This window comes from Uloborus diversus, chromosome 1, assembly GCF_026930045.1.
Source record: "Uloborus diversus isolate 005 chromosome 1, Udiv.v.3.1, whole genome shotgun sequence".
NCBI classification, from domain to species: Eukaryota; Metazoa; Arthropoda; class Arachnida; order Araneae; family Uloboridae; genus Uloborus; species Uloborus diversus.
Window position 1 is genome coordinate 145581173 of NC_072731.1, and position 25997 is coordinate 145607169.

The 25997-nt window shown below is 33.3% G+C and overlaps 1 protein-coding gene across 9 annotated transcripts in view; it reads left to right on the top strand.

Moving 5' to 3' along the window:
* LOC129221867 (probable ubiquitin carboxyl-terminal hydrolase MINDY-4) overlaps positions 1–25997 on the top strand; it is a 69318-nt gene that overhangs the window by 24300 nt on the left and 19021 nt on the right. For 8 of the 9 annotated variants that reach the window (XR_008580551.1, XM_054856227.1, XM_054856253.1 and 5 more), the window contains exons 4-8: positions 11526–11624; positions 13811–13883; positions 20779–20844; positions 22692–22762; positions 22851–22914. Coding sequence is in view for 8 of the 9 variants with exons in the window: in XM_054856227.1 (XP_054712202.1) it covers positions 11526–11624; positions 13811–13883; positions 20779–20844; positions 22692–22762; positions 22851–22914 (373 nt within the window). In the remaining variant the exon portion in view is untranslated. The remainder of the gene's footprint in view (positions 1–11525; positions 11625–13810; positions 13884–20778; positions 20845–22691; positions 22763–22850; positions 22915–25997) is intronic. The other variant, XM_054856236.1, reaches the window with a different exon arrangement.

Below are 25997 nucleotides of genomic sequence, written 5' to 3' on the forward strand. Positions count from 1 at the left end.
GTCTCTGACAGTGATAATGGTCAAACGATGAGAACCAGCTTGCGAAGTCGACTGACTGTGATAGAAATTTTTATCATCCAATGTTTCTCTGCATTGATACTGCTGTCAGTGTGATAGTTTCTGGGTTATTATTTTTTAACAAAATCATTGAAAAATATCAAATTTATTTAAAAACAGGAGGTATATGCTTTTTTCAAATCTAACCAGAAAGTATTCTCCTCACTACCCAGATCGTAATACTATTTCTCTTTCACAGCAATAATGCAATTCTCCTGATTTGTGGGCTCATTGGCATATCCAAGGTTGAGGGATTTGAAAATGTCCCCCCCCCCTTCCCCTAGAGAGAATTCGCTTGCATTAGGACGCAGGCGAGGTATTACAGGGATATTTCAGGAATTGAGATTTTGGAGCAGTTGCCAATTTTGGGCTATACTTCTATATAGCGCAGCTAGAGGGGGGGGGGGGGTAAACCCTCAGAACCCTTGTTTTTAACATATAGCCAATATTGATGTTGTAGGGTAGGCTTGCCAGATTTCTGAAATGTTCAACCGGGACACAGGAGGAGACCCCCCCCCCCCCCCCGTGTTTCGTGTATTAAAAAAGTTTCTCACCCTTGGCTGGTTTTTAAATTATTTTGGACAATAGTTCATTCTCAGTGCTATGAAAAAATGGTTACTAAATTATGAACCAAAACTAGGAGTAATAATACATGACAAAAGCAGATAAATTTAAGCATTTTATTTCGTACATGTTAATATTTTCAAGTTACTTAAGAAAATAAGAACACTTTGAATAAGGAAAAAAACGAACAATATTTACATGTACTTTTCATTAGCTCTTTTGGTTTTAATATTGTTGTAAATACCTTCGCAAGCTAATTCAATATTAATTTTTCATATTAAGGTTACAAATGATTAAGTAATTAATCTAAATAATTCTGCACAGTTAATTATTTTTTGACGTTTTTGGTCATCTAAAGTCAAAGTTATCATTTTTTGGGACGTGAAAAAAACCGACCGGGATGCCGGAGTTATGTCTGAAAACTGGGACATCTAGCAAGCCTACTGTAGGGTCAATCCATACGAAATGAGCAAATCAGCTGTGGCTGACATGTCACAGATTTCAATGAAAATTTTTATTTAGGTAAATCATGCATATATATGAGGGAATGCAAAGTATGGAAGTTTAAAAACTGTTTGTTGCTTTGTTATTCAAATTAGAAGTTGATGCTTACGCTAAGCCTAAATTTTCAGAGTTCATGGCAGCCAGTTTGTGACTCAATAACTCCGTAAATTACAAAGGTACACTTAAAAAATAAATATTTCCACATTCTATAAACAAATCTCTATTAGGAAAGAGGAAAGTAAAATTTATTTGAAGCTTTTTTCAAATCTGAGATATTAACAAAGATAGAAAACTTGCCAATTTACTTCAGATTTCAAATCATTCTCCAGCTCTTTTAATAAAAAAATAACAGGAAAAAGGATTCAGATTGAAAAATTATCTATAACTAACTGTTTGCTCCAATTTAGTAACAGTTTTTGAATTCCTTGATGATGAAATCATATTCTAAAAAATCAAAACTTATATTTTTTTCCTCTATTTCAGATGCTTGTTTGAACATGAGGTTGAACCCTTAATTTACTTTTTTTTTACATAACATATTGAAGTGTCTTTTAGATAATACTAAATTTTAATCATTGGAATCAGCGTATTTTTGTTACTAGAGTAACTTGAACTAAGGTAAAATTCTATTAGTATTTATTGTAAGTTTAGGAAGGCATAACTGTTTCTTTCATGTTTCATTTTCTTAAAAGTATGTTTTTGAAGTACTTGCTGAAATGCTTCCCTAACTATTGTGAAGTATATGATAGTAAAGTATGCATAATTAAACATAATTGTGCCACTGAAAGTTGAATTTTCCTCTCTGCCCTTGGTATAGGAAAAAATAACAGTAAAGTTTCTAGAAAACCTATCATGTCAGCATGACTTAAAGAACATACTGAGTTTAAAGATTAAGAAAGGGGACCATCTCGTCTAATTCTCAATAGCATTTGAGATTGGGCTATGAGTTTTAGGAAATTTGTTTTATCCATGGATAAGTATTAGGACTGGGCGATATCAGAATTTTAATACCGCAATATACCGCTCTCCAAATATCGATATTTTCGATATATTGATATATTCTTGGAGTAGAGGTGAGGGATGCAAAGGATCTAAAAATAACAAAAAACATTTCCAAATATAATATTATTTCTCTAATTCAAAATTTTCCTGGAGGGGGGTGGGTGGGGGAGGAGGGCGTGCTCAATGGTATAGCTCAATACATGACTAAAATGCTTCACAACGAAAAAGTTTTAAACATTCAATTCAATATTTTGTTTAAATCTTTCAATTTGAGCAGTCTCAATAATTTGAATATACTTTGAACTATATTTCGTATTGATGTCTTAAATAGTTTGTTTTTAGTAACTTAATAGCTTTTGCTTTAAGACTTTTTACTTTTTAGTTGAGTAAGATTAAGTAAAATACTAATAATAAATCTCTAAAGAATGCAGCTATAAATGCACTGCAATTTGATATGTAACTTAAATATTTTCGGGGGAAAATATTTAAATTAAAAAAAAAAATTATTTATTTACTTATTTATTTGAAAAAATCTGAATAATATCAAAATTAATGCAGTAAACTTCTTTTTTTGGCGTTTTTAAATAAATTTTAAGGCATTTTTTTATTTCAATGAAATTTTTCATAATTTTTAAAATCTATGAATTATGTATATTATTCGTTTATGTTACATAAGTAAATAAAAAAAAAGCTTAAAAATTGTTCTTACTTTTTATCTTCATCCGACGGTCTTAGAGAATCTGGGTAAACCATCCAATAAATGTCATCAATTGACAAGCTCAGTTTTTTCAATCATGATACTTGTTACTTTTCTGAAAATATGTAGAAATTTCACAAAGAACACATGCCCGTGAATTGTAGAACTCAATTCCATCTTCGTTAATGCGTACAACTTTCACAAACAACACTATGTCTGCGCATTAATGTTAATGCATACAACTTTCACAAAAAACACTATGTCCGCGCATTAACAGTAATGTCTGGCGAGAAGTTCAAATCAGGGTTGCCGGCGATAACGCTTTAAAATTGGATTACCGTGTTATGATCGGAATAAAAAAATTCCCTCTTACTATGATAATATCAAAGATAAAGCTACTATTTTCATTCAGTTATGAGTTGCACTCTTTTTGATACGACAGCTCTGATAGAAATGATTGAGCTGACAGTGTATCCTTATATATTATTTCTGTAGCCTGTTTTTGGTTTCTACGCGAGATCTTCCTCAATTCTTGTTCGATTTCTTTGATTTACACCTTATTTTAAAGCTTATCGTGCAGGCTACTGATGAAAAACAGACCCACAGTCTAAAAATTGTTTTTTTTTCTGCCAAAAAACCTATTTTAAAGAATTAGCATGAGGTTTTCAGTTAAATTTATAACTTTAACTTGCACCATAACCGACAGAGCTGAATAGCTTGATCGGCAGAGCATTTGAGTGGTAACAAGGAGAATGAGTGTTCAGGGCCACGTCCGGAAAATCTGCATCAAAAAATTAGAGAAATATCGCGCATTACATGAACAATGAATAAGAAATGTGAGGGAATAGAATAAATAAGAGGGAAATTCTCTTTGCTGTTATGAAAACTTGATACAACATGGAGCAAAATTACTTTTGAATTGTAAGGCTTTTTTTTGTTTTTTTGTTTTTAAAGCTTTGGCTTTAGTAAGACAATTAAAGCATAATGTAAGCAAAAATATAAGTATCAGGTTTAAGATTTCAGACTACAATGGAATTTCTTTTTGTTCAGAAAAAAATAAATCAAACATTGAAATATTGATTCTTCTAATGAGTTTTTGACTCTTTGTACAAATAAAAAAAAAATACTACCTCAATTTAAAGGGTAAACTCATTTTTTTTCTTCTTTTTGTAAAAAACAAATAGCCTATCGCATTTTTACTACATTCGAAAAGCTACGCTAAAAAAAAGAGCTTAGTTCAAATTATTTTGTATTTTAACCGTGCTGTTAAATGATGAACACGTGCTGCCATCTTAGTCATAACGGTTCAAGCCGCATGCGGTAACAAATTATAAAAATTTTAAAAAATAAAAACATTTCTCTTCAATATCATATCTTATATATTATTCCCCTCTCACTTTAAAACTAATCAGACCGGCTAATGACGAAAAATAGACTTACGATGGAAAAATCAAGTTTTCGGAAACGGCCCTTGCTGTTGCAAAACCTTGATGCAGCCTGAAGTTGTTATGCAGATTTTTTTTCAAACAAAGTTCTAATACAATTTTCCTATTTTTTACGTTGCTTTCGGCAAGAAAAAAAATAAAATTAACCTGTGTGTGTTGTTTTGATAAAGCTTAAAAGCACTGGACTTAGTTGTTTGGTTAAATTGATAAGTTTTTTTTCCGGTAGAGCATTCGGCTATAAACTAAACTTGGGGCAAGCACGAGCTGTCTGACATAATAGCAAATTTAGATTAATATTACACATTACATGCACTCATAACATACAGCAGATAACACACGTAATAAAATAAATGCAATGGGAATGCTACTTGGTGTTTCGACTCCTTTATGCAGGCTACAGTTATCAATCAGATAAGTTGATTGTTAATCGAAGGGTATTCTTCCTTTTTTTTAAAACTTTGACTCCATCCAGACCACTAAGCATAATGTAAGCATAAAAAAATATTAGATTTATTTCAAGGGAATCCTTCTTGTGCAGAAAAACATTTTCATTCCATGCTGAAATGTAGATTTTTCTAATAGCAGTGTTCAACCTTTTGTACAAATGAAAAAATACTACGCCAAATTGAAACTACGAGTTTCCCCCAGTAAAACTTTAATTTTTTATTCTCGCGAATACGATATAAAACATTAAAATTATTATCAACTTCAATAGTAAGAAATCATTTTCTACTCCTCTGCTTTCTGCTGAAATAAAAAATAAATTTTGTCTACGTTCCAAAAATTATACTTAAAAAACGGACTCAATTCAACTGATTTTGGTTTTGAATTTTAAGTGTTTGATTAAAAGAGAAACATGTGCGGGCATTTAAGCCGTAACGGTTAAAGCAGCCTGCTATGGGAAATAGTTCAATATTCAAAAATAAAAACGCTTATTTTCCATCTAATTTATTACTTCTCTGGAATGTTTGTTTCAATCGCTACGTGAGATCTTCGTCATTCTTTAATCAAATTCCATGCTTTACGAATAATTTTAAATCGCATCATGCTGGCTAATGACAAAACATAGACGCATGACCTTATTATATTTTTTTTGGCAAAAAGCTTTTTTGCTGTTTTTTACTACGCATTCCTTCAATGAATAGCATTCGAAAAGGAATGCGCAATTGCTAGGTTTGTTGGGGTGTCGTGCTGTTAATCAGAATGGGGCCAATTCGAATCCATGCCAATAAATGTCTTCTTAATGTTTCTTTTTTAGTTCGTCAGGTGCTCACATGGGCAGGACTATTTGCTATAACCTGTTTTTTCACATACACAATTACTGCTTTTTCGCAAGTCACTTAACCACACTTTTAATGGTATTTATGTTTGCATTGAAAATACCTACAACCAAAAGGTGTGCAATGATCAAATTATCACAACATTGTATTTAATGAGGTTTTGTTACTGATGTCTTCAAATTACATGCCTTCTCTTGTGCGCTTACTTTTTTCCGTTTACTTTTTTTTGGTTCTTCTTCATAATGTTCTTCCTTTAAAAATTTTAAAGAGAGAAATGCTTTATGAAACGAATCAAAGCACAGTGCGGAGTTCCGCATGGGTCGACTAGTTTTATTTAATCTCATTAGGTTTTTTTTGTTTTTCATTTCTTTTTTAATGCAAACATTTCTGTTCAGTATATTTCGCAAACCTTTTATTCAGCGTAATATCAATGGTTTACATTTAATTAGAATTATGAACCGTGTTGATACCTCCATTGGTTAATTTTTAATTGTTGCATTAAGATGCTTTTTTAACCAACACGCATTCACTTTTCAGGCCCCACGAGAGGCCATATCAGCCTTGTCAGAAACTAGGGGCGCGGTCCTTAGAAGCGCCCCCCGCTCTTGAAAACTTTTTAGGGGAATGGGATCCGGAGACCAATCTGACAATGGGTCCACTTTGACCTTCGGCGGCCCTTGTATTATAATTAAAAATAAAATAACTGATTGAAGAATGCAGTTAATTTCTTGAAATTTCAAGCCCTCATCCATTATACAGAACTATAAAAAGTTATGTATTTTTGAGTCAGTATTTCAATTTCTCTGTAATTATGTCCCGTATTTCCGTTTCAACCGACATATCGGACGGATAGAAATCTAAATATCATTGCCGTGGTAATAGTTACATATCGATATATGACAATATATCGGTATATTCCCCAGCCCTAATAAGTATATTTGACGAAATACACCCATTTATTTCAACCATCCGAATAGATGAAACACCTTGCAAACATACTGATTTCATACTATCTTGTCAATGTATCCTGACATTTTCCTGTCATATCAATACGTATGCAAAATTACAAAAGCAAGATCATCTTGCATAGACCTTGATTTCATACTGTCATGGCAACATCTTGATATCCTGTCATATCAATACATATGCAAGATTACAAAAGCAAGATAATCTTGCCTGGACCTTGATTTCATGCTGTCATGACGACATCTTGATATTATCTTGTCATATCAATACACATGCAGTATTACAAAAGCAGCCAACCTTGATATTTTTCTGATATTACGCTGCATACACCTTGTCGGTCAATATTGTGGCAACCTGCTGACAGCATAAATGGAGTAGCATAACAATATTGAGGCAGCATTAATGCAAGATGATTTTTCTTGCATGTCAACCTTTATGCAATACGGAGGCATAAGCGGATTTATGGGGGCGAGGGGGGTCAATGCCCCCCCAGTCTTAGGAGAACTTTATAGATGGTAATAACACACCTTCAAAAATGTGAAAAGAAAAAATCATGATTTTTTTTCTTTTTTGAAAAGTTTAGAAGTGAAAATGAAGAGAATAGCAACTGCCCTTTTCTGATGGGAGGGGGGGGGGCGGCACTGTACACTGTATTACAAAGAGTGAAGCTGTTACCGGGTTGTTGAAATGTGTTGAAAAGGACTACTTTGAATTGAAAACCATTAGAGCAAATATATGAGAGAAAATATAAGTAATCAGTCGCTATACTTAAAATAATGACTGTTTCAACAAATTGGAAACTAAAACAAAGATTTAAAAAAAACACTGGATTTACCTATAAACTAAACAAGCTATAGTTGATGTCACCCGCTTTGTTGAAGGCCCCCAACTCCGGAAAATTTCATGATTTGTTCTTTAAAGAAAAGAAGAAAAGTACTTGAAAAAATAAATTCTCTCCATTTTAAAGTGCTTGAAAACATTGAAAATTTGGAAAAGTGGATACAAACCATAAATTAAAAAATTTATAACAAATGATGGGGGGGGGGGAGGGGGGGAATGCCGAAATGTGTCAAATTTAGCTCCTTGCCACATCCTGCATCAAAAGTATAAAAATCATGGTTCTCACGTTTCTGTAGCATATTACTTGAGATAAATTTTTGTGACTCACATGTTTCATATATTGCGGTTTATTTAATCCCGAATGCAGTAGTTTTGGAAAATTATTTTGTATTACTTGCGTTTATCTTACTTCTTCTGCATATTGTTAATCTGTTCAGTCCAGAAGGAAAAAAAAACACTACCTCTATTTTTTTTTTGTTTTTTGCACTACTTGTAATTGAAAAAAAAAAGTTGTTGTAATGAGAAATCAATAGTTTTTTTTTCTTTTAAACTTAAAATGTTGTTGTTGTTCCTGATGGCCCTTGAAGCACCCAAGGTAATGAATAACAGAGGCGTTAATCCACTTTTGAGGCTAATATGAGCGGCTTCCGTTTGACTGAGCCCCATTTTAGGTGGAAGTCCGACTTTTGCACAGACACATATGACAGATAGCACAATTCAGATTTATTACAATACAAGGAAATCAGAAGAACACCCAGGGGGGGGGGAACAGTAGGGGGGAATCGAACCTGTGCCTCCATGCATGCAAGCAGTTGCTGAGCAATACCGCTTGGCTACCGAAGTCCCAAGCTTAAAATAGTTGTTTCTTACAAAGTTACAACAATACTGTAAAACAGTACAATCAAGTACTAAATTTCAGAGACTGGAAAGACCAATTCCCAGTAAGCAAAATATCTTGCCTCAGTATTGCATAAAGGTTGACATGCAAGAAAAATCATCTTGCATTAATGCTGCCTCAATATTGTTATGTTACTCCATTTATGCTGTCAGCAGGCTGTTACAATATTGACTGACAAGGTGTATGCAGCATAATATCAGGCAAATATCAAGGTAGGCTGCTTTTGCAATATTGCATACGTATTGATATGAGAGGATAATATCAAGATGTTGTCATGACAGCATGAAATCAAGGTCTAGGCAAGATGATGTTGCTTTTGTAATCTTGCATACGTATTGATATGACAGGATAATATCAAGATGTTGTCATGACAGCATGAAATCAAGGTCTAGGCAAGATGATCTTGCTTTTGTAATATAGCATACGTATTGATATGACAGGAAAATGTCAGGATACATTGACATGACAGTATGAAATCAGCATGTTTGCAAGGTGTTTTATCCATTTATTTATTTGTATTATTTTCACTTTAAACTCGAGAATTAAATTCATTCTTTAATTATTTCTGTTATTCTTCAAGATAGTTTTCTAGCCTAAGAATATTTTCTTAAAGCTGACATCTGATCAGAAATTCATATTGAGGTATTAATAGTACTCGCAATTTAATTTAAAAAATGAAAGTTTCTTCATTTTGCGTAATACTTGACTTATTTTTTAAATTCATGCTTCTAATTGTATTATAAAGACATAAAAAAATGCCTAGTTAGGAATAATTGCGGAAGTTTTTATAGCACATTTAAGAGTAAAGATAGCAAAATAATAAATAAATACAGTAAAGTACATTTTCAAATGGATGTCAGCATTGAAAATATCCCATGCACAAAATATATGAATTTATCTTAAAGAATAACATAAATAACCATTGAATAAAATTAATCTTACTCGTGAGATTGAAGTGATAATACGAAATTCTGGGCTTAGTTTCCTTTGTTTCAAAGTCTAGGGGCGAAAAAAGTTATTTTCGGCCATTTCTAATATTGATCACACATCATCTGCGATATGACTTGTTTAGTAAAATATTAATAAACAAATGCAGTTATCAGTCATTCATAAGTTGTTCCTAAAACAATACTATTCCACACTAATAACTAAGCAACCAACTTAACGAAGCCTAAGAATGCAACGCCACGTGCAACTCCTCTGAACTGACTGAATCGAAGGTAGAAGCAGGATGATGTGCCAGCAATGCGAGGGACGCGGGGTAGAAAGAACTGTGCGCATGCGCAAGTATCAACGAAGGTCCACCTGTTCTATTGTGTACTAATTACCTTGGCGGCGACAGCATGAAATCAATATCATCTTGACGGCGTAAACATGTATGCAATGCTGTTATTGTAAGGCAATATCAATATTGATATTTTAAGATGAATGCAATGTTGCATACATGTTGTTATTGTAATATTGCTTTTTAATCTTTATGCAAACTGTATGCAGTATGAAACACGTCAATATTGACGCCATCAGTATAATATCAAGATCTGTCAAGGTTGATGCAAGAAATTTTGCTAGTAGGGTTTAAGTGCCTTAAATAATTTTAACTGTTGTCAAGTCTTTGAAATGGATTAGATGAGTGTTTGAAATTCCTAAGCAAAGTGTGCTTCAACTTTATAAGTGTATAAATTATGAATTGTCCAAATGGGCCTATTTTCTAAATCTATACACCATTTCTTTTAAAGCATTTTTTTACTATTGATCATTTAACAATGCATAATCTTCTAATCTTTCTCGCTTTTTCTCTCTGAGAACTGTTGTAATTGATTTGTCAACCTGAAAACAATTTTTTACGTGTATTATCGTAATTTGCAAAACAGTGTTTTGCTATTTGTTTCTGAGATTTTAGTAGTTCCAATTACCCCTTCTAAGGCTTCAAAATGCAGAATTTTATATCTATTTTACAAAACTTCCTCTGGGAGAGAAACCCCCGGACCCCCTAAAATTGGAGACATTCTATCCCCTACTTAAAAGGGACTCCATTTTCCACCTTAGACCTTATGTATAATGCATGGAGGGGGGGGGGGGGCACTTTAAAAAATGGCCTTTTTTGCCACCGATAGAGAAGCTGACCAGACTACTAAAGAGACCCAAACCCTGAAATAGCTTAGAGGCACGCTATGTCTAAATCCAGCCAGTTGTAATCAATACAACTGATAATGCTAATAAAAAATAAAAAATAAAAATGCTGCCCCCCCCCCCCCCCCCAGGAACTCAGTTCTAAATCCGCCTATGTGAGGCAAGACATTTTGCTTACTGTGTAAATGCCAAAAAAGATCTTGATAACGAAGACTTGTTATTACAAGCTTAGGATAAATCATTTGAAAACTCCAGTTCTGACGGAGAGTCAATCTCAATCTGATGACATATTTGAGACATGCATAAATATATAACGTAAACTAAAAATTTTGATTTTAAATAGTGCAAAATAGCAATATAGTATAAGGGGAAAAAACAGTTCAGTGTAATTTTTCTGAACATTTAGTCAAATGTGCCACCATAGAGGGGGGGGGGGGGGAATCTTTAAGTATATTATTTTGTTTCATTAGGTGAGCCACTGCTTGTGAGATGGACAGTCCTGATTTAATGCATTTCAAATTTGCATGAAATAATACTTCTACTTGAAAGGAGGGGGGTTGGGGATTGGGGTATTATTTTATTGGGGGGCGGGAGTGCTGTAGCTTTAGGAGGAGGTGTGTCATTGCTGTTGGAGGATGAACGCACTTGATTTCTAACTTGAACTTTGTATGAAATAATGTTTCCACTTGAAATGTATGAAGGGAGGTTTGTGTACTGCTTCGTTTTACGAGAAGAGGGGGGGCTCTATATCATTAGTGAGTTGTGTCAACCCTCTTGGGGAGGGGGTAAACACCTTTAATTTAAATTTTAAATTTAGTATGACATAATATTCCCACTTGAAATGCACTCTAAACATTCCGGAAAAATACACAAAATAGCAATTTTTAGATGCCCCCCATTCCGAAACCCAACTCACAATGGGGTGGGACTTTTTACCTGTTCTTATGGGGAGGCTAATAAACAATTTGCAAGTGGTTTAAACTTTTTTTTTTGGATGTTTGGGTCTGACCCCTATTTTTACTGTACTATTAGTATTATGGGATTTTCAGTTATTTTATATGTTTGCATTTCAAAAATTCAGTGTAAATAAAAAGAAATTCTTTCTTAAAATGCTTATACACCAACTTATATGTGTTGTTTAGGTTGAGACCAAAACTTATAGATAAAAGGCGAGCTTTATCTCAAGCATTATGTTCCATTTTATGGCAAGCTGGTGAAAAGAAAAGTGCTGTGTATGCTGTGTAAGTTAATAAACTAATAATTGATATTGTAACTTTTAGTCTGATTAATTTAAAAAGTCTTCATGCTTTCATAAAACCTCATTTTGAATATGCTGTTCAGCTTTGGTCTCCTTATCTCAAGAAAGATATTTCTCTATTGGAAAGGGTTCAAAGAAGGGCTACTAGGCTAGTAAGGGGACTTTCAGATACCAGACTTAAAAGTCTAAATATGTATAGCCTGGAGCAAAGGAGAGTCAGATGGAACATGATTAGGTTGTTAAAATTTATCTAAAGGAAAAATATTAATGGTTTAAACTTTTGCACTGAAAGCGGGACCAAGGGTCATTGTTTTAAGTTAATCAAATCTCAGGCTAACCTGGAAATTAGGAAAAATTAACTAATTTAGTAGGGATGTGGGTACTTGAAACAGCTTATCAGAAGAGGCTGTAATGCACAAGGCATTACAAGGTTAGGATAGCTTTAAGAGAACCATCGATCTTCGTTTGAGACTAATAAACTGACTAGAACCAGCCTAGGTCCAGAACCTGTTGCTAGTTGTCACATTTGTATTGCATTTGTATTTATAATTTAAAATATTCATATGGTTGGCATAGAAATGGTTCCATCCTCAGCGGTGATTGAATATGAATTTGAAGATGTTTGATGTGGAGCAGAAGATCTAAACCTTACTACCTACACCTCTAACTTTCAATCGATCCTCTGTTTTAATTTTAATCATCACAGGGTTATTATCAATGTTGTTTTTTACTGTTACCATATTACTCCGTATTATCCGGCATGCCGCAAAATTTGGGGGTCACCAGATTTTCAATAACGCATGCCTGGTCTTTCCCCCATGCTGGAAAAATCGAGGTTAGGGGAAAAAAATACTATAAAAAACATATGCTCCGTTTCAAAACGAATATAAGTTCGATTCATATCTTATTAGTATTAATAAACAGTTGAATTTCCTAAAAACATTTACCAACAATGTCGTTTGTTATTTTAACAAGAAAAATATCGTTTAATAATGAATAATTTTATACAAATTAAATTACAACTACGTAAGCAAACAAGCTGTATGTTACCGCCCCTAAACTAGTGCTAAAGAATTTACCATAACTATTCAGTAAATAGAACTTAAACGTACCTCTCTAAAAGGAATATAAAATAGTTTATTTGAAAAAAAATTATGAAAAAATCGCAGTAACAATATGCTTCTGAATTGATTTCTTTATTGTCATTTTATGAAATCCATTAATAATGACCTACCATAAACAAGAAGCACATATTATATGCCATGCATTTTTTTGTTTTTGTTTTTGAAAGAAGGTTACTTCGTGGAATTCATTTTTTTTTCTTCCTTACAGTGGTTTGCTTTCTGATTGAAATTGATGGGGAATTTTACTTTGTTGCAAAATAAACCTCAAATTATCCGGCATGCCAGAAAATTCAAATTTCCTAGCATGCTGATCAACCTCAGTTTTTCCTGACATGCCGGATAATGCAGGGGTTTAATACAGTAATATAAAAATTTCATTTCAAAAATCAAAACTTGTTAACAGCTCATGGGTCATTTAAATGGAGGCTCACAAGTCAAATCTTGAAAATGAAATAGGCAAATACAGTGTTACTAACAAAATCCTTTTTTAATATTCATTTTATTTTAATATATTTATTTTTAAAACAAACAAATCAATAACATTTTTATTTAATTTAAGTATGTCATTTGTTATTCTTTTTTCAACAAAGAGAATAATTATAATGCTTAGTCTGTTGTTGCTTTGTTCATAATATTTCTTAAAATTCATTCTTAACTAATTCACTTTGCTAACCACATCAGTTTAATGTCTGGTAATTTTTCATAAAAGATTTTTTTTCCTGATTTGACGGGCTTTGCATTCTGTTTCAGAGAACATGTTCAACTTTTTTGTATTGTGAGGGGAAAAAAAAAATAACAGTAATAAATAAAAAAATTGCAAATGATGGGATTGAATTTGTTTTCATTTATCACATAAAGCTGTATTTTAATATGCATACTAAGTTTTTTTTTTTTTTTTTTGATGCTGTATGTTAGTTTTAAAGAATGACATAAATATTTCTAAGCCTCTGGTTTTAAAAAATGAAGCTGTGTGCATAAGCTGTTATGAAATGTTTTGAACCACTTCAAGCTCAACATGTATTTAATAATAAAATCAATTTTTCAGGCGAAGAAAAACAGCTATTATAGATGACAATATTGCTGAAAATGTTTTGAAAAAAGATGGCCTTTTAGAATATGTGAGTGTTTATTTTGTCATATGAAATTTTCCAACTATGAAGTTAAATGTGCATATTTATGCTTATCTTATGTTTCTTCAAAACACTATCAGTAGTGTAACAAGGCTTTTGAAACAACAAATTCACCTAGCTCTTTTCTTACCTCAAGATATGAATAAGCCATTCAATCTTTAATAGGCTGTCGTGAAAAAAAGAAAAGAAAAAAGATTAATATTGAAATTTTACCCACTACAGATTCTCAATGCACATTTAACTGTGGAAAATTATTGTATGCAAATTGTCCACAAGTAAAGGGCTTTATTTATGTGAAGAAATTTCTCAAAAAAAGTTGGAAACTGCCAAACTTAAGAGTATTTTCTACATGAAGTATATTTAATAATTTTTTTTTCCAAAAAAAGATAAGAGATGCACTTTGGGAGCGAAATGTATACAAATACTTGGATTGGCTGTGTTGCGATAGAAGAGCCGTTCCTACCTGGGTCAAAAAAAGGACAACCTGGAAAAACTGATTTCTTTCATCTTTTTTAGTACTGTATTCATGAAAAATTTTAGCTTAAATTGTCATTATTAATCACCTGTGAGTAGTTTTGCTTACTATTTTTCTTTGATACATGTAGCATATGCACAATGTTCATACAAAAATGCACAGGCAACTGAAATATTTGCATTGCCCTTCTCAAAGTTAATTGCAAGGAGTTCGTTCCCCTTAAGTCTGTATGCATGTTTATGTGCATGTATCTCACTTTACTTAAAAATGGTGAGCTGTAGAAGTTGAAATTTTAAATGTGTGGTCTGTATGGGGTCTAGTTATGCACTTCTCTTCTGGGTATCAATCGTATGTTTCAAATAGACTATTTGTTTCTTGTGGTAAATCAATGTTAACTTTTAATGCAAACTGAAACCACATCATAAATTATCCACCACATACAGTGGCAAATTTACAGGTTTGGAGGACTGTCACAGTGCTTTTTTTGGAGAGGTTTTTTTGTCTATAAAAAAGCTATATAAAAAATTTATCATATGGGTTTTTGAATCTCCTTGAGTCCCTAAGGCCGTTTGGGGCCTCTCGCAATTACGACATTTGTGACATGGCCACCATTAGCAGTGGCGGCTCGTGGGAGGGGCTAGAGGGGCCCTTCTCAGTTTTTAAACAACAATTTATAATTATTTATTTATTTATTTATTTTTTGTGTGCGTATGTGCTTGAAATTATAAGAAACATGGATTATAATGTGCGTGAGGGCGAGGATATATTTTTGAAGATTTACTTAAATGCACATTTTTCCCTCCTGAAATGTGTATCCTACTTTTCCAAAGATTGGCGTGCAGACAGCCGATCACTAACACAAGACATTTGTCCCAGGACCTATCTGTTTTCCCTTTTTTTCCAGAACATTGTTAGGAAATATTCACCCAACAGAATTTCCTCAGATGGTTGGAGACAATATTTTTTTCTATGGCAGCATTGTTTTGCATCCTTTAGAACTTATTCTTCCAAGCAAAAGAAAAAAAAAGTGTGTTTTTCCCGTTCCTTTTTTCTAAAGTTATAAAGGTTATTGCAGAAAGTCTTACTATTCAAAGCTCTGAATTTGAACAAGTTTCAACTCTTCAACTAGAATTAAAAACTACTGTTTCCCCATTTGCATATAGAAACTTAACTAGGATAGTTGAATTTTTTAAATGACTAATCAACTTTAAAACTCGAAAAAATAACTGAAAAGTACCTTTGAAACTCGATAAGGTCTTTTCAAGCTTTTCAGTACTTTTTATGCATTCCCCAACATCTACGTCTAGCAAAAGAGCATTTTGCTCTTTGAAACTTCTAAAAACGTATCTGAGAAACACAATAGAGCAGAAAAGATTTTAATTCAAAGAAATGATGTTAGGTCAAATCTTAATTTCTTTTAAAAAGAAATCTTCGAATTAAAAATTTTCAATAGTTACAGCTAGTTCCTACCCCCCCCCCCCCATCCCCATCCCCATCCTGATTCTTTCTTCTTTTTCCAAGTTTGTCTGAAAATAATAGAGCTTCTCCTCCAAATCCGACCCTCCTTATCCTGCCAAAAACATTATGGAACATCTCAACTATCATTTCCAGATCTTCAATTTTACAAAAATTTCCAGGGAAAGTCTCCGAAAACCTTACAACATCACTTAAAATTGCCATTCAAAAATCGTTTAAAATTGCATTTTTGAGCTTCAATTTCAAAGATTGCTCTCCCTAATATTACCAGACATGGTCCTACAATTGTGTTTTTAAGACTTCATTTTTCGAAAATATTCAAGCAAGGGTCCCCAAACCTCTTTTCTTTAATATCTTCAAAAAATAGGTTTTTTAAACAGCCACTTATGAAAAATTTAAGTGGAATAGTCTCTGGACCCCTTACATCATTGTGCTTAAGTTTTTAGGACTTCAATTTTGTAAAAAAATTCTAGGGGAAAGCTCCAGAACCTCTTCTTGAAAAAAATCTTCAAAATTTGTCGACGATTGCATTTTTGAAACTGAAATTTGGAGAAATTGGAGGGGGGAGGAGAAATTTATTTCTATTTACTTTTCAGTAAAAGAAAAAAAAATGATCGGGGAGGGTCCCGGAGCTCCATCCGTTATCCTAACAGCAATAAATATGGCCCATAAGCGCGTTTTAAGGCTTCACTTTCTACAAATTTCCACGGAGTCCTCTTCATGGTTATTTCTCCTAACATCACCAAAGACCGTCTAAAATTGTGTTTTTAAAACTGCAAGTTTCAAAATTGATGAGATTTCTTTCCTATTGTGCTGCCCCCCTCCCTCTTCCCTTTAAAATTAATTTCTAGTTGCGCCACTGTTGTGTGTTACGTTGTATGTATGTGTGAGCATATATCGTTACAAGATTATTTTTTTAATTCAAAAAAATGTCTACCCATTGTTACACAGAAATTATCTTGTTTTAAATTACTGCTCACGTAGTTTAACCGAAAATAAGTCAAGTTATCAATAATTTGAAGAAAAAAAAGTGTTCAATCATCTTTTTCTTTATCTGCATAAAAAATCTGAATCTGGCCCATGGGCGTCGGCGGCGGCAGATTCATATTCAGAAGGGTACACCCGCATGTAAATCGCTAAGCATTTTTTTACTAGTTTTTTCAATTTATTTACTTTTAGTTTTTTTAAAATTCAGTTTTATCTATTTTTATTATATTTTTAAGCGAATACTGAGATGTATTTATCATTTTTGTTAAAGTTAATTAATTTATAATCTTTACATATTTCTCTGATTACAATATTTTTGCACTTTTGTAATTTGGCTTCGCTTAAAATAAACTTAATTTTACTCATTCAAAATAATTAGTAATTAAAGACTAAAATTAATATTACAATTAAAATATTAGATTAATATTGCTTTTTAAAATTTATTTATTTCTTTTGAAAGTCAGGGAGTGCATGTGCACCACCCTGCTGGCAATTACAGTCGACTCCCGCTACAACGCAATTCAACTTACGCGAAATGGCTATAACGCGAATTTTCCATGAGTAACGAATTTTAGAGCTGACGCGAGCGAATTCCTCGTCCACAACACGAATTTCTTTAGAAGAAAGTAGCAGCTTCGTTATTGACTACTAAATATATATTTTGTGAATGTTATTAAATCCCATTAGCATTACACTGACCATCGAAAGTTCACACATCAAACTAGTCTAGGCATCACGTTGTTAGTGCATAAAAAAAATCGTTCAGCAGCTTTCTTTTTTTACATTCTAAACATTAAAGTTGATGAAATATAATGGCACCTTAGTGAGCTGTTTCATCTAAAGTTTATGAAGATGGGGGGGGGGGGGAATAAAGTTTCTGAAAATAAAAAGAAGATTAAGATTCTTGATATGCTTGGACAGCTACCAAACGTTGACGGTAGCAACGCAATAAGTATGAGTGAATCTTCCATACGTACAGTTAAAAGTCAAAACAAAATGATATCCGTATAAGTTCAGAACTTAGTTTCAATGTTAAAGCTTGCAGAGTCTGAGTAAAGTATATCAAAATGGAAGCTGCTCTTGCATTGTGGATATAAGAGATTGGGAAGAGGGACTTGTTGCAATAAATGGAAACGTTATAAAAGAAAAGGTGAAGCAACCGTATTTTAAAATATATTTCATAAAAAATAACGATCTGATTATGCAGCATAAATCTTCATCATCTTCATTTTTTTGGCTGAACTCATAAATATCATTACTGTATCTATTGTACAGTACTATTATAGTGCAGCATTTTATTATTACTACATACTGTACGTACCGTGTTTTTTTATTTTATCAATCATTCTTTTTGTGCATTTTAACTATTTTATGTTGAATAAAACAGCTTTTTTATTTTTTAAGTACAGTAAAAGTTGAGTTTTTTATTTAAGAAACTGTAATGTATAGTTCAGGAATGCTTTAAAGCAATTTGAGGGGTGTTTACAAATGTCTAAAAAATTTGGTATGTTTCTAAAAAATATTTATGCATACATTTTTCCACAACGCTAAATTTCGACTTATGCGAGGAGTCTTGGAACGCATCCCTCGCGTAAGTCGGGACTCGACTGAATGGACATTGACATAAACATGCGATTAATATCTTTCGTGATTTACGTAGTACTTTAAGTATTTTGTTGCTTGTCCTGTGCTTAAAATTAATTTAATTTTATTTATTTAACACAAATAATCATTTTAAAAAAGTTTATATATTAAAAAGATATTTATTTTTTTTTTCAAAAAAAAAGGGGGGGGGAGGGTTGCGTGTGGGCTTATGATCTGGCCCTCTCACTTATTCAAAGCATGAGCCACCACTGACCATTGGTGATATATATTGCCCAGTTTTTTTCCCTACAATGGTTTTTCAGCATGTTTAGATCAATTATGGTGCCAAAAATTAAATTATATTTTCTCAAGAATGTTTTTAGAAACAAATATATCAAATGTTTTATCTTTATCTTGTAAATAAATATAAGGTAAAATGATTCAGTTGACTTTTAAAAAGGTTAACTCTTTTTTAGGTCTATAAATCTTTCATAGCTATAGTTTCAGCAACTTAAATTATAAAATGCATGGAGTCTGCTTCATTTTAAAATGATTTTTCAGATTTAAGTTAATAATTTCTTTAACTGTTTAAATTTAACGGTTAAGTTTTGAAATTATTTTGAACAGTTAAATATTTTTAAAATTTATATCTTAATGTCTGAATTTACATGTATCTAAAATTAAATTTTAGTGTGTGTAATCAGTGGCGGATCCAGCCGATTGTTTTGGGAGGGGCCATCCAAAATTTTTGAACAAACTCCCCGGGCCGAATTTAGCTCCATGCCGCCCTAAGGTAAATTTGAAATCTGCCGTCCCTCCCCCCCCCTCTAAAAGAAGCAAAATATCCTTGACTCAAAAAAATGTAAAAAAGAGTTGCCCAGATTCAAACTGTCCAACTTATGAAGAAATGATGGCGTTTCACATTATGAGGCACCCCGAGGAAATGAGCACAGTGATCTCCCAAAAAATTTTTTATTCGGCAAATACCGTGATTGAAAAACATTTGACTTTCATAAGATGTCTGAAAGTAATCATTATTAAATTACAAGAAAAAATTGTCTCTGTGGAAAATGAAAGAATGCTAATATTTCAAACAATTTAATTCAAAAAAATGTGTATTGTAATAGCAAATTTGCCCTCCTGAAAAGCTTGCCGCCCTAGGTAGCTGCCTACTCTGCCTATTGGAAAATTGGGCCCTGATAACTCCCCAGAAATTTTATTAAAATGAAGTTTTAAAAACTCAATTTTCGGGGTATTGAGACATTAGATGAGGGGGTAGATTTAGAAATCTCCCTCGAAAATGTTTCAAAATTTAAATTTCCGGGTAATTTTTGAAAATTAGGAAACAAAAAACGCATTTTGTCTATTTTTGATGATGTACGGAGAAAGGTCAGGTTTCGGGCGCTGGCCCCAAAATACTTTTTGAAAATAAAGCTTAGAAAACAAAATATTCTGTCATTATACATTGAGAAGTTAGAAGAGGAGGGGTGCTCTTCTAGCTCTTCAGCTGTCCAGCCTAAAAATGCACTTTTAGGTAATGTTTGCTTACATTTAAGGAAGTGTGAAGGTGCTTAGAATCCTTCCTTCCTGGAAATATTTTGCCTCTGAGGCTCTAAAATTCAATTTTTAACTATATTTATACATATTTTAGAAAGGGATGGAAGATTCGTGAGCTCCTTCAAAAAACCTCCTTTTAAAGCTATTATTACGATATAAACTAGGGAGGGAGGGGGTCCTATCAAAACTCGTTTGTAATTGAAGTTCCAAAAAAATTCATTTAAGTTGCTTTTAGGCAAGTTAAGTGATAAGGGCTGGATAAGCTAGTTTCCGTTGACATTCTTTCCAAATAAAAGACTAAAAATGCAATTTTTTGCTACATTTCAAGGCATTTATGTGAAAGGGCATGTGAAAAGGGGGTTCTCCCCCCCCCCCAGTTTCGAAATTAAAGCCACAAAAACGAAAATTTAGGCACTCTTTGGTCTTGTGAACAATAGGTACACTCTGAGAAGCGCAGCATTTAGAGATCGCCCAAATATCTGTAGTTGGAATCAAGAAATTATATAAAAGATGGAGAAACATTTTGGAAATAAAAGTTTTGTTTTGAGGATAGGGATATAATTTATCTCCCAATCAAGGCCTATACTTCTTTTTCAGTAAAACACATGTGTTAAATTTTGTTATCTTCTCATAATATATTTTTTTTCCCTTAAAAAAATTCCTACAATCACAAGGCTTTGGGAGGGGCCATGGCCTCCATGGCCCCCCTCTAGATCCGCCCCTGTGTGTAATGCATGTAAATGTTTAAAAATTGTTTTGTTACTTACGAATATTTCAATTGTTATTTTATTTATTTAATTTTAGCTTCATTTAAAATATTTCAAATCTAAAGATGACTTACTTGAATACCTTTATAATTACATATCTGAGGTAAGTGAAGAGCAATACTTGTTTTATTGATGAGTAATTTAATTTTAAATTAAAAAGAAAAGAGAGATACACTTTCTTTAAAAAAAGGTGTTTGTTTTTCAATTGAAACTTAAGAACTTCATTGACTTGTTTGCTAATTGAAATCAAGTTTCAAGCGGTACAAGGCACATGTTCCGGTTAGGTGGTCAGCCTAACAAGAAACCCCCAGTATTTGGTTCCTAAGCGCACTTGGTACTCATTTTTTCGATCCACTGAAGGGATGAACGGTTGAGTCAACCATGCCCAACCTGAGAGTAAAGCCCCGGCTTGTGGCGTGGGAGCACAAAGCACTACCACTGAGCCACTGGGCTTCATATATGGGCTTAAATCATTAACCACATTGAAATTTAATGTGTGGTTTTTGTTCCAACAATGTTGGACATCCTAGGACTGCCATAACAGTTGCCTCAAGGTAGTGCTTGCTATTGCTGTGCCGTCCACTGCTCTAGTTGAATTTAGTGCTTAAACTAAAATTCATATGGCATAGGGGTCATGTTGACAGAAAAGGGGTTCACCTTTGCTTTTACGGGGATGAGCACCATGGTTTTGAGAAACAAATCAGCAACTGCTTTAAAATTCGCAAATAATAATAATAATAAAAAAAAACTTATATATTATGAAGCTGTGATTTTCTTAGTTATATAATATTTTACAGTTGAAATATGAATTTATAAAAACTCAAATGAGATATGAGTTTATTTAATAGCCTTGCCCTCGTGTTATAATCATTATGTCAATGTTCCTAAATAAAAACACTCATTTTATAACATCTCGATGAAATTAGAAAGGGTTTAGTATTTAATTGGCTTGAAATGTTAGATATGATGTTGAAATGAAAGATATTTTACCTCCACATTCGAAGTATATTAATGCATGATATTTATGTACTTGAAAGTCGATTAATCAGCCAAGGGATACTAATACAACGTTTTGAAATCAAGTCATGAAAACTTTGTTGTAAAACGTTGTATGGCGGGGGGAGGGGTACTTCTCAAATTCTAGAGCCCTTCTAAAAAATATTTCTGTATCCGCTTCTGCTTTGTAGGCCTTTAATTACAAAAGATATTTACTAAAAACCGAATTAGCATTATTTTTGCCATTTTGATAATGGAAAACTATCTGCACATTTTAAATATTAATGTAAATCAAATGAAAAGATTTTTCTTCATTTGATGGAAAATATTTTTGACTTCTAAGTTATAAAACTGGAATTATAACCCTTTTTATTGAATTTTTAAGCAGACTCCTAAGCTTTTATTCATATGAATGAGAACTATTTCATTGCTGGCTCACAATCATGCAAAGCTCAATGATTTAAATTTTTACCTGAAGCCAATTCCTATTTGTTAACAAATAAAATACTTTACAATTTATTTTAGCAATCAATTTTAAAACTATTTTCAATTTTCTCTATTGATTCGGCTTTTACCACTATCAAACTTAGTAGTTGTGATTCACAAGCTTTCCCTAAAAAATAGTTTAGATTTTATGTGTGTTCTGGCCCATAGGGTTTATTTTAATCTGAGCTAAAGTAATCAAGGTTATTTTTTTTTCTTTTTTTTTAAATTTTAAATACAATCTGAAGTTTTGTTGCTTTGATTATTTTCAATTAATGAATAAATATGTAATCTATAAGGTTTTATTTATTTATTTTTTACTAACTCAATTATTAACACATCTTGCAGTTTCATTTCCAAAGTGATTTATTTGATTCTTGAATGCTTTTCTTGCCAAGTTTTTCATTTATTTTGTTGATTTTTGATGATTAACTCCTTTTTATCAATTTTTTTGCATGTGTTTACTTTTAGATGATGAAAAATGATTGTGAAAGCTGTGTTTTATTTTTATACTCTGTTATTCTGACCCATGGTATAGAAAAGTAATGATTCTTATTATTTTTCTTACAAAATGAAATTATAGTAATGAGATTAAAATTACAGCAAACTTTCTCTTTTTTTGTGTTGTAGAATAAAAAAAGAAATGGATGTTCCAGAAAGCCATTTGATTGGCAATGACGGTTACTGTTCTCAAGTAAGTTAATAAACTTATTTATGCTCAATTATCATACAATCTATACTTTTTATCTGTTAATAATAAATCTTACTTATAGATAAAAGTAGGCTGCTCAAATTAGTGCATTTTAAATCCTACTTATATTGCCACTGAAACTGAAATATTTTTCAAATTTTTCTGTAGTGCATTGTAACTGGGATATATATTTCACTGGGAGAAATCTTCTGCAGTTCAATAGAAAAAAAAAGATCAGAGGACCAAATAAGATATTTGGTTTGGATTCTTAATGGTCAGCATGTCACATGGTGGAAAAAGTTAACATACACTGCTCGACATTGAAAATGCAACACAAAGAAGGAGTGTTCAGAAATGTATGCAAATTTTAGAGTAGACATACATCACTGAGTTATATAAATGATGTGAAATGCGCAACTCTCCGATGCATGTGGAGTAAGATGTGAGGGAAGGAACTTGCAGAGGGGGCAATATTGATGTCATTATTTCTGACTGGAGAATTGTTGAAGAAATTTTGTTTTTGTCTTGGAGGATACGTGTAACACGAGATCGGATTGAGAAGGGGAGGTTGGTCCGTACGCCAAATCGCAGCTGATACCCACATGGATGCGAGCACAGTGCATCAGCTGTGCTGAAGATGGTTGGAACAACGAAATGTGGTAAGATTGAGGTGTGCAGGGGCAGCCAGAGTGATGTCTGAACGCATGGATTCATGCATCCACTGACAAGCTATAGCAGACCCACAAGTCACTTGTTCCTCGATTCTGCAGCTGGTGCAAGATACTATGAATGTTCCTGTGTCAGCCAGAACCATTTCCCGTCGTTTGGCGCACGTGGTCTGTAATCACGGCGTCCTCTAAGAAGACTGCCATTGACCCCACAGCATAGACAGCAACGTTTAGTATGGTGCCGGACTAGAGCAACGTGGATGACAGAATGGGGAAATGTCATGTTCTCAGATGAATCCCGCTTCTGTTTATCCAGTGATAATTGCCGCATACGTGTGTGGCGTCGACGTCGAGACAGATCTAATCCGGCAGTAACTGGAACGTACCACCGCTCGACAACATGGCATAATGGTTTGGGGCGCAATTGCGTACAATTCCATATCACCTCTAGTTTGTATTCAGGGCACTATGACGGGCCAACAATACTTGGATAATGTGCTGTGACCGGTGGCAATCCCTTACCTTCAAGGGATACCTAATGCAATTTTTCAGCAGGATAACGCCCAACCACACAGTGCTCGCATCTGCCAACATGCTCTCCAAGGCACACAGATGCTTCCCTGGCCACCATACTCTCCTGACCTGTCACCAATTGAACATGTGTGGGATGTGATTGGATGCCGTTTGCAGACTCTGTCCCTGCCTCGTTCAGAAGACGAACTGTGGCAAATGGTTGAAAGGGAATGGAGAGGCATCCCTCTGGACATCATTCGCACCCTTATTGACTTTGTGCCTAGACATGTTTCTTTGTGTATCGCTGTCCTCGGTGGTCCTACATCCTACTGAGCCGACGCCGTTCTCGCTCTGTATTCTATCATTTTGAAATTAAGATCATTTATTATTCCTTGCTGTCTCTGTCTTTTTTCTAAATTTCATCACTTTCTGATGACTCCTTCTTGGTGTTGCATTTTCAGTGTCGAGGAGTGTATAAGAGACATGCAACAGAAATTGCTTAAATTAGAAGGTTATGTAAGCCTACGCTCTGTTGGCAAAGAATATCATTTGAAATCTAGGCCATTTAAGCATAGGCAAGCATGACATATCGTTCAAGTACAATGGAGTATTAGATTACCTTGTTAAATACAAGAACTCTACAGGTACTTCTTATGTCCAGACTTGATAACTACTGCTTGAGACTGTTGAAAGTGAGGCCATGGTGGCCTGATCAGTAAGGTATCGGACTTGTGACTGGAGGGACCAAGGCCGTATCAAGAGGGGGGTGACGCCCCCCTCTCTGGAACCCGAAATCTTTTGTAACATAAAATAAAAGAAGGTTTTTTTTTTACTTACTAATGACAGAAGAGGAAAATAAGTTTTTTTATTCTTAACTAGTGGTACCCGCGGGGCTTTGCCTGTAGTAGAAAATTAAAAGGTCTTTTGGTTCGCTTGGTACGTACAAATAATGTATGGTGAATTTCTCGCCAATTGGCTTGCCCATGTTAGGGTTCCACGTTATGATAACTTAGTAATTTACTTGTTCATCTTATGATAATTTTGCACGGGAAAATGTTCTTAAAATTGGAATAGAAAAAGAACAAAATCAAATTTTTGAAAAATCGCTTCGATGTGCACACCCCTATGCTACAAACTAATTTTGTGCCAAATTTCATGAAATTTGGCCAAATGGTCTTGGCGCTATTCGCGTCACAGAGATCCAGACTTCCAGCTTTATTATTAGTAAAGATTTCGAAACTATTATCACAACCTACCTGATCCTTACAGACAATGTCTCTTAAGGATGAGAAAAAAAATATAACACTTACTCTACTCTATTTCATTTTCTTCACTACTTGTGATTGAAGAAAAAATTGTTTGTTTTGAGAAATATTTTGTTTCATTTATTTTTAACTTAAAACAGGTGTATCTTACAAAGTTATAATCATTTTGTAAGACTGTACAATTAACTTCTGGAAAAAGTGCTTTAAATAATTTCAACCGTTATAGAGTCTTTGAAAATTATTTACATTTTTGAAATTCCTTGAAAAGTACTTCAATTTTGTCTCTTATCAAGAAAAAAAAGTATGAATTGTCCGAATGGCCAGAATATTAACCTTTCCTTACTTTTTTTCTAAAATCTCTACACCATTTCTTTTAAATCATTTTGTAGTTTTTACTGTAGAGCATTTAATGAAATGAGGGGGGGGGAGAGGGATGTTGGGGAAATGAAGAAAATGAACAAAAACAAATTACACTAAAAGCAAGTGACGATGTGCTTCCCTTTTTTCCTCCCACGCTTTTCCTCTCTGTTGATTAATGTCAACGATTTGTTGAACAAGCAATTTTGATATTGATTGATCTTGACTTGCAAAAGGATGCATATTTTTTAAAAGGTTTTATTTGAATATTTTTCCTTATGTT